The sequence below is a fragment of the Phycodurus eques genome, chromosome 20, assembly GCF_024500275.1.
Source record: "Phycodurus eques isolate BA_2022a chromosome 20, UOR_Pequ_1.1, whole genome shotgun sequence".
Classification (NCBI taxonomy): Eukaryota; Metazoa; Chordata; class Actinopteri; order Syngnathiformes; family Syngnathidae; genus Phycodurus; species Phycodurus eques.
In genome coordinates this window covers 6,343,518-6,352,269 of record NC_084544.1, presented here as the reverse complement: position 1 = coordinate 6,352,269, position 8,752 = coordinate 6,343,518, and the positions used below count along the sequence as shown (strand labels likewise).

General features: G+C 40.2%; 1 protein-coding gene across 2 annotated transcripts; it reads left to right on the top strand.

Annotated features, from left to right (window-relative positions):
* The first annotated feature begins 4,073 nt into the window (after positions 1-4,073).
* cckb (cholecystokinin b) lies at positions 4,074-8,149 on the top strand. 2 transcript variants are annotated; one of them, XM_061664794.1, is made up of 4 exons: positions 4,074-4,350; positions 4,684-4,798; positions 4,895-5,050; positions 7,575-8,149. In XM_061664794.1, exons 2-4 carry the CDS (start codon positions 4,684-4,686, stop codon positions 7,712-7,714), a joined length of 411 nt encoding a protein of 136 aa, XP_061520778.1. In that variant the 5' UTR covers positions 4,074-4,350; the 3' UTR covers positions 7,715-8,149. The 2 variants fall into 2 exon arrangements, with proteins under 2 accessions (XP_061520778.1, XP_061520777.1); XM_061664793.1 differs by having other exon boundaries at positions 7,572-8,149.
* Positions 8,150-8,752: the final 603 nt, after the last annotated feature.

Sequence of the window (8,752 nt, the reverse complement as noted above, 5' to 3'; positions counted from 1 at the left end):
GTCTGGACATGTTTTGCATTGTGTTAGCATTAAGTTAGCAGACTTTCATAAGACAAAGTTAATGTGTTTTGCTAAATATGTTTAACTTAATAGTTTGAATTGTTCACTGCCAAACTGCTGCTTGTTGTAAAGTTCGCTGCCACCGTAGCTTGCGCTCATGACAAAATGTTCTGCCATATTCTCACAATATTGCATTTTCTCCTCATAGTCTTTCATATTTTTTCTCATAATAAAACATATTTTTTTTCTCTCATATTTCAACTTTATTCTCATTATATTGCATTATATTTCTCACCCTGTAGTTTTAATGTCAAGAGCGAGTCATTGTGACCATACCGTGAAACATCAAAATAAATCATCTGCAATTTATCCAGATTCTCACCAAAACGATGCCCTCAAAGTTTTGCAAAAATATTAGTTTTTATATTTCGCATGTCTTACTATATTTAAATGAAATGATTATTTTTTGCCGTGTGAAATCGTTGAGATATAAGCACAGTGTGCCAGTAGCCCCTTTATAATCCACATATAGATATTCTTCATATAGCTCGCTAACACATGGGCGTGCTGCATGGAATGTTCGAAGTGACGTTCACGCTGAGCCCGGCACACACGCACAAACACACACGCCCGTCTTCCAATAGATTGAAACCTTATGCTCAAACGGTCCTGTGAGATGCCATTGCTGTGACAAATACTTTAATAGATGTTTGCATTATTTAGTATGTTTACTCACACTCTCTATTAAAGCTGTAGAAAATCGCCTTAGCCAGGGGTCTCTGGACATTTCTCTTTATGAGTACGGTTTGTGTGAGGGTTTTCTCTCTCGAGGCAATTAGTTAATTGCTAAATAGAAAAATAGGGCAACAGCTGTTTGATAGGTTGCTCCGAGGACACGCAAGCCAATATACTAACATTAGGTACACCAAGATTCAGATTCTATACTGTGCATCTATCCATTTTCCATAGCATATATTGCTTCCTCAATTAGGGTCGCAAGTGAGCTGGTGCCTATCCCAGCTGATTTGAGATAAAAATGAAAAATAAAAAAAGTATGCATGATTTCTATTAATTAAAAAGATCTTATTTCACGTTATTTAAAAAAAAGTCCGACTATACATCATGCCATTTTTCAAACAAAATATTTCTTTGCATAGATTATGTCTTGTTTTTTAAAAAAAATTCTTACACATCATGCCTCTTTGTTAAAACGTTTTTATGGTACATCATGCTTTGTAAAAATGCATTACTACAGTAGTCATCAAAGGTCAAAGGTTTTTTCATTCGTCATTTTTTAGTACAAGTACAAAAGAAACAAAATAGTGTACTCTTAAGTTAAAAGCAGTGTAAAATCAGAGCATTAAGAATAAGAAATAAAGTACAATAATATAGATAAGAACAGCAGCATATACATCATCTAGGATGCACCATTATGTCAATGAAAAAGGGGGTCTTATGATATACTTGTCTTTTGAAAAATAAATATTTCTTGGAATACATTTTTTTTTAAAAGTATAAATCATGTCTGTTAAAAAAGGTCTTAGTGTACATCATGTTGTATATTTTTTAAAAAAGTCTTATTCATCATTTACATTATGCACCTCAACCAAGGATGCATTATCATGTCATTTGTAAAATTTAAAAAATTAAATTTTTTGACGGAGAAAACAAAAACAAGCACGGCGAGAAAATGCAAACTCAACACAGGAAGGCCAGAGCCGAGAATCAAACCCTGAACCTCAGAACTGTGAGGCAGACGTGCTACCCACCTTTGCAATGCGCACCCAAAGTGAGATCTAACTCAAAAGATAATGCTCAGTTTGGATTGGCGTTATCAAAATTGAGATTGTGGCTGTATGTATCATACCGAGAGCTGTTTCTAATATTTTGACCCTTTAAGGTAACGCTAAAGAACACATTATTGGAAAGTAAGGCCTCTCAATGCATCACATATGCATTGGATTGCGCAGGCGTACCTAATAAAGTGTCTGGCGAGTGCATAAACCCAATAAAAAGGGCAGACCTCCCACAGCACACGGTTAATGAATTCCATTCCCAACAAGCGTGGCCTCACCTCCCACACCGGATGCAACGTTACAGCCCGTTTACAAGCAGCCATGAATGTTCCGAATGTCGAAGTTGAGAAGGAAAACAAAAAACGGATGAATGGAAGTTCTCGGGCACTTCCTGTGCAATCGTCGGCTGCTGATGATGAAAAAGACTGTAAAATTCCTGTTGGGCGACTCTAATAGCGACTTGCGCTGTGTAACAGTGGCTGATCACGACCTCGCAGGCGTGAGTCATCTCGACAGCTCACTGAACTTAACTGCAATCCTCTTGTTTGATTTTATAGTCGAACTCTCATGAGATGCACCAATTAGCGCAAGAACAAGATGTTGATGTAGATGTATGCATTGTTGGGGACAAGAGAGGCTTATAAGAACCAAAAGATTGGATTTTTTTTTTCTCTCAATTTGTTGAAAAGTATCAACATTTGGCGGTACAGTACGCGGTACAGTACATTCATTTTATTGGCCGGCGAGAAAAGCTCACAGACAGAAAAGCAATGACGCATCAATACAGTCATAACTTCCCATCAAAGCTTTTATTGAATCAGTCCAGTAGCTTTGTTGTGACGTCATGCTGTATACCGCTCACAACCGCTAATCTAGGGATTTCGATATCATATGCTGGTGTTAATTCGTTTATCACCATCGGCTCTGCTTTTTTGACTGAGGTCACGACATTTTTCTCACTGCGAGCGGCTTTCTGTGCGACCTTTGGGTCGTGGGGCTGATTGACGTTGAGGGCCTCGTGGCACCATTTTGAATGAAAATGAAACCAGTGAGAGACTTCCAATGAGAGAGCGCGCTATCTCGGGAGAAACCGCCAACTAATCCCCGTCAACAGGTTGTTTGCTTTGTTCATAAAAACATTAAGTGGCTACAGTTGATCAATAGCCATCGACTGGTGGCCCAAAGATTCGCAGCGTGATCGATGGGCCCGGTTAATCCCGCGTGGCCGGCTAGAGACATTGCGGGGGGAGACATGGCCGGAACGTCTGCTGGAGCAGAGTCGCCTGTTAGCTCAATACAAATACTTTGTTACTCTAGATTGAACAGGTATCTTTTTTTGTTTTTTTTAAATGATGTCTTTTACATTTACTCCCTACATTTGAAAACATGTCGGTACTTTCTGATCCTTACTTTGTCAAACTAGGCGAGAAAATAGTTTGATTTTTGTCGGCTCGTCACACGTTGGTTTGATAACACAAAAGTCGCGCCAACGCAAGCTAGCTAGCACTCGGGGTAAAAAAACAAATAGAAAAAACAAAAAATTATATGTAATGTGATTTTTGTTCTTCTTCTTCTTCTCAGCAAGAGCATTATGTGCTTACGACACTTTTGTTGTTGGTGTGCCAAGTTATCAAAACGGTGTTGCACAAAAAGACCTTCACTTCAGTGCCTTGACTTCAGAATGAGTTTTTCAAAATACTTTAGCCATCACTTGACATATATTTGCCTTGATTTGCAACCAGTGACTTGCGCTTCAGACCCTTCACTGCTTCCAGTGAAGTGCAAAAATGGAGCAATTAAGGTGCAACCTCTTAGTGGAACCTTAGTCCACTAACAAATCAGTTCCCAAACAACTTTTTTTTCGGGCAAATTATAGCCTGGGTCCACGAACTATGCTTCCTGGCATCCATGCGAAACGCTCACTCGTGCTTTCGCTCACACGCCGTAAACGTTATTCGCTTTGGACCTCGTGTATTTTGGGAATATTGAACGTTTTTATATTTATGTTTTACAATACACTGCTGTTTTCTTTATTAAACCCATGACAAAAAAATGGTGGTTTTTATGGGTGGTTTGAACGGATTAATGGCATTGCCATTCATTTCAACGGGGAGATTTGATTTGAGCTACAGTACTAGGGATTTGAGTTGTGAGTGTGGTCATGGAACAAAATAAATTTTGTAAGTCAAGACACCATGAATCAGTACTTTACACAAGTATCTATACTTTAACTGAATTACAGCGTGCACGCACACGACATGCACGCACACGACACACTGAAAGTGCAAGTCAACAAGGCAGCTCCCATCGTGTTGCTGTTTATGACGCTCAAACACAATAAAACCCAATTGCACGCTTGAATTGTTGAAGTTGAGGAACAAATACAGCCATATTAGACTTTGCGCAAACACACACATACACACGGTCCAGCCTGTGACCACACGCACACACATACCGGCAGAGAGTATAAAAGGGGCATCCTTCCCACTCATCGGAGAAGTGCTCTCCTAACGCTCACACACTCCCTTGAACCAACCAAACCTCTTTTCTCAAGGTAGGAAAAACACGTTATTTTATTTAATAGTTTATATATATATATATATATATATATATATATATATATATATATATATATATATATATTATTTAGAATGTATGTACATTATTTTAAAAAATATTTCTTATTTTTATGTTGTTATTTTTTTAATGTTATTGTCTCTGCCAGCAGAGAGTGTATGTCTGGACGCGTGAAGGAAAGCAAAAATATTCATACTCGATTAAATGAGATCATGTTTGAATTAGATTAATTTGCATTTGACTTCTAAATGCATGCTCATCATGCTTGTCGTGTATTCTGAACTTGCCCATTTGTGTGCGTGTGTTCCAGATGCCTGCAGGGCTGAGTGTGTGTGTGTTTCTGGTGGTCCTGTGTTCAAGCTCTACAGGGCTCGCCCTCTCCGCCCATCTCGGGGACGAGGACCAGCGTCCCCGCTCTGAAGAAGGTACACAACCCCCTCTTCGTCAATGTCGACCGCCGTGATGTCACATCTGCCTCCGTGTGTGTGTGTGTGTGTGTGTGTGTGCGTACGTGCACACAGCCCATCTGCAAGCCGACACCCACACTTTGGGGGAGTCCCATCTCCGATACAGCCGCTCTGCACCCCAACTCAAAGCGCTCCCCGTGTCCCAGGAAGATGGCGATTCGCGGGCCAACCTCGGCGAGCTGCTGGCCAGACTCCTTTCCTCCAGGAAAGGTGGGTGTCCTCCTTCGGGGGGGGGGGGGGGGTTGGGGGGCAACATGTGGCATGTGTCGTTCATTACTGGAGACAAGTGCTCTTCCCTTGATACCACCCCCCTCATCCCCACCCTGCACCACCACATCAGTCTCACTAATTACTGGCCCCATGAAGTCCTGAGCAGCTTTTTAAAACAAATTAGTGGCTCTGGAAAGCTTTTGTGGTTCCAAAGTGTGATTATTAGTCTTCCGGCCTCTCCGCAACACACTGGTATATTTCCCACACTCATTCTTGATGAAAATTCATGTAGTTTTATTTTTTGATGCATCACTACAAAAAAAGAACGACCTTGTATAGCCGATGACGTTTGGTTTTGATGCTGTTCTGATGTCTTGGCAAAGGGTGTGGGGGAAATTGATGGGCTTTGACATGCTGTCAAGGCTGCCAGATAGCAAGAGAGAATGTGTCCTCATACATCAGGGCCAAATGAAGGCTTCTTACTGAAAAGACCGCAGGATGAAAGGTGTTATTACTGATTTATAACGATGTAATAACACCATTTAGTTTGTTATACTGTAGATGTGCAATAGTGAGGCCTTGTATGCCTTATGAGTGCCCCAATTTACAATTTCGTTTTAGTTATGAGTCATCACTGTTTTTTCTTTGTGTTGCTATTAAAGTGCAAAAAAAAAAAGAGCAATAAAGAAAAAAAGTGATCCCCTCACATGTGGGCCAGGAGAGCTATCTATTTTGGATGGATGTCTGCTTATGAAACAAACAAAAATGTATATATTCATGCTTGAATAAGATACCTAACCATTAAATTATCCTCAATTCGCAAGATTCCCATGGAAAGTTTCCAATTTGGAATATTTCCCAAATTCTCCATCTTAAACTCCCACGGATGGTTACAAGAATTTACCGAAAACCTTCCACACACACATTTTATATTATTTTACTGTACTATTGTGATCAACTCTGAGAAGAAAACTTAGAGCATAACATGTCAACGGTGAAATTGTTATGCATCTCCTTAGGCTCTGTCGCAGTGTGTGTGTATGTATATATATATGTATGTGCGTGTGTGCGTCTGTGTGTTTATTTGCACGGAGTCCTGTTCCTTGCTGTTCGCTTTGCATGTTTTCGATGTGGGAGGTGTCGTTGTCGAGCCTTCTGCAGCCAATCTTCTCAGCACACGAGGGAACTTGAAAGGTTGTACTTTGTGTGTGTGTATGTGTGTGTTGCGTAGGAGGATGTGGGTGGGGTGAAAGCGGAGCATTTCCACATGCCGAAATGCTGCTTGACTTCAATCTTGATAAAAATAAATAAACTTTTTGTCGGTTGCTCACAGGCCGCAGTATTAAGTACACCTTGGTTATGATTTCCAAGACGACAGCCGTCGACAGGTTTCGAATTTGGGATTGTTGTTGTATAGAGCAGAGTTTTCCAACCTTTATCGAGCCAAGGCACGCATTTTAAAAATGTCACAAAAATTATGTAATTACGTAGCTGCTAGTGGAAGAGCATTGTTCTGCCTGTCAATATACATCACTGGCATAGCTAGATGAACAAAGATACATTAATAAATCATTTTCCCACCAGTTTACTGAAATTAGATCACTTCCCAAAGCACACTCGTTGGGATTTACTTCTATGAAGTGCAGTGCAGCTATTGCAAGGTGTTCCTAATATTTTGGTTATGGGAGGGATGCAGTGCACGTCTAGAACCACAATAATAAATGTTTTTGCTTCCCAATCAAAAATAACCTCTACACCCCCTCCTCGGAACATTTCAACACACAATATGCATATATGTAACAATACAAACTTTTTAAAAACTTTTATTTATCCAGGTAAGGCAAAAATAAACCAAACCAGGTGCAGCGATCATTTACAGTATCCCTCACTCACTTTTTAAAGGAAAATATTGGGATGAATGAAGTAAGTTTTATTATTTGCTGCACAGACGTTCGGGGCTAGAAAACTGAAAGTAGTGCGGACTTTGGGAACAAAGAGGTTAACAAAACTGCTGGAATGGAGAGTGAGGGTGGTGGTATGCATGGTGAGCAGGGAGCAACGGTAGGGTGGGGGTCTGGGCTATTTTTGTCGAAACGAAGCTAATCGCCTCACTTCAAAAGAGTGAATCGATGAGTTTTGCAGCGAAGAATACAGTAGAGGATACGTTCTTGAAAAAAAACCAAATCTGCGAATATAGGTGAATTTGCATATGGAACGCTTGACTTGTTTGATCGTTGCGTCTGATTTGAATGACTCTGCTAGGGAAAGGGTGTAGCGAATGTTGTGGCTGGTTCGTGGACAGTCAGTTAACGATGACAGAGAGCAGCAAAAAGCATCAATCAGCGATAGGGATTCAGGTTTCACCCATGACATTACCATGATCGATGCCAAGGGCTTGCGGGTGCATTAGTGCACTGCGATGAACTTCACTATCACATGATTAAAAACAACTTTAAAAGGAATGTTCTCACGATTTCCAACAATCTGAATTGTTGCTATAACACCCATTCCCGACATCTAGCAGGTTCCGTGCGCCGGAACTCGTCAGCCAACAGCAGAGGCGCAGGCCCGAGCGGCGCCAACCACCGGATAGCGGACAGGGACTATATGGGCTGGATGGATTTCGGACGGCGCAGCGCCGAGGAGTACGAGTACCCCTCGTAGAACGGAACCGCTCCACCGTCGGCCGGCCCCTCCACACACACAATACGTCTATATGATGAGATTGTACATTTGTTTGTAATGTACTGTTAAATGCAGTATACATATGCCAAACCTTTGCCTCTCTGTCATCGATTTGTTGGTTTATCGTATGGAAATTGGGGGGAAATGTGGTGTCAGGGTACATTGAGACATGCTAGACTGAATACATATTTAAAATATATATATATATATATATATGATGGCTGGTTTCTCAGTCTTTCAAGCCAACGTTTCGAGGCAGATGGCGGCCTTTGCCCCCCCCCCCTCATTTCTAATTGTTATGTGGGCTTCTGGTGGGACTTTTGAACAAGCATCGTCCTCAATTCTTGTACTGTACTGTAATTTGGTGTATTATAAGTAATAACTGCGAATCATCTATACAAAAATAAAACTAAATATTACCATATTACTTGACTGGTTGTATTTCTTTCTGTATGTTTGTGTGTGTGTTAACCAATAAATAAAGTACAGTACGACATAACAATACAGGCACAAGATTGTGTTTGTTTTTGTAAACTCCCCTTTACCACTTTGCTTCAATAGAGGAAAATAACAAACTACTGTAAATAATGACTCAAAATGCACTGCACATAAAAAGAGTAATAAAAATTGTGCCTAAATGTTGAAACTTCATTGTATTGTACTTAAACGTTAAATACAACTGAACTGTACTTAATTGTACTTCACTAGATTTAAAAAAAAAAAAAAAAAAAAAGTTGACTACTGTAACATTAGGCACAGTTTGAACATTTAATTCAGTGATTGTTACTGGTACAACACTTGGTGGTCGAAAATGTTACTGCAAATGTGGGCCATTGATTGCAAAGGAGATTTGTCAAAGTAAATACACGAAAATGTATGAAAACAATTTTGTTTTTGAGGGGAGCAAATTCCTAATGCTGCAGAAATTTACAACACAGCAAGTCTGGCACAGCTAAAGTGAGTCATCAAAATACAGAAAATTGTTCTTGTGTTCGCTGTGTGTGTACTCGAGTCTCC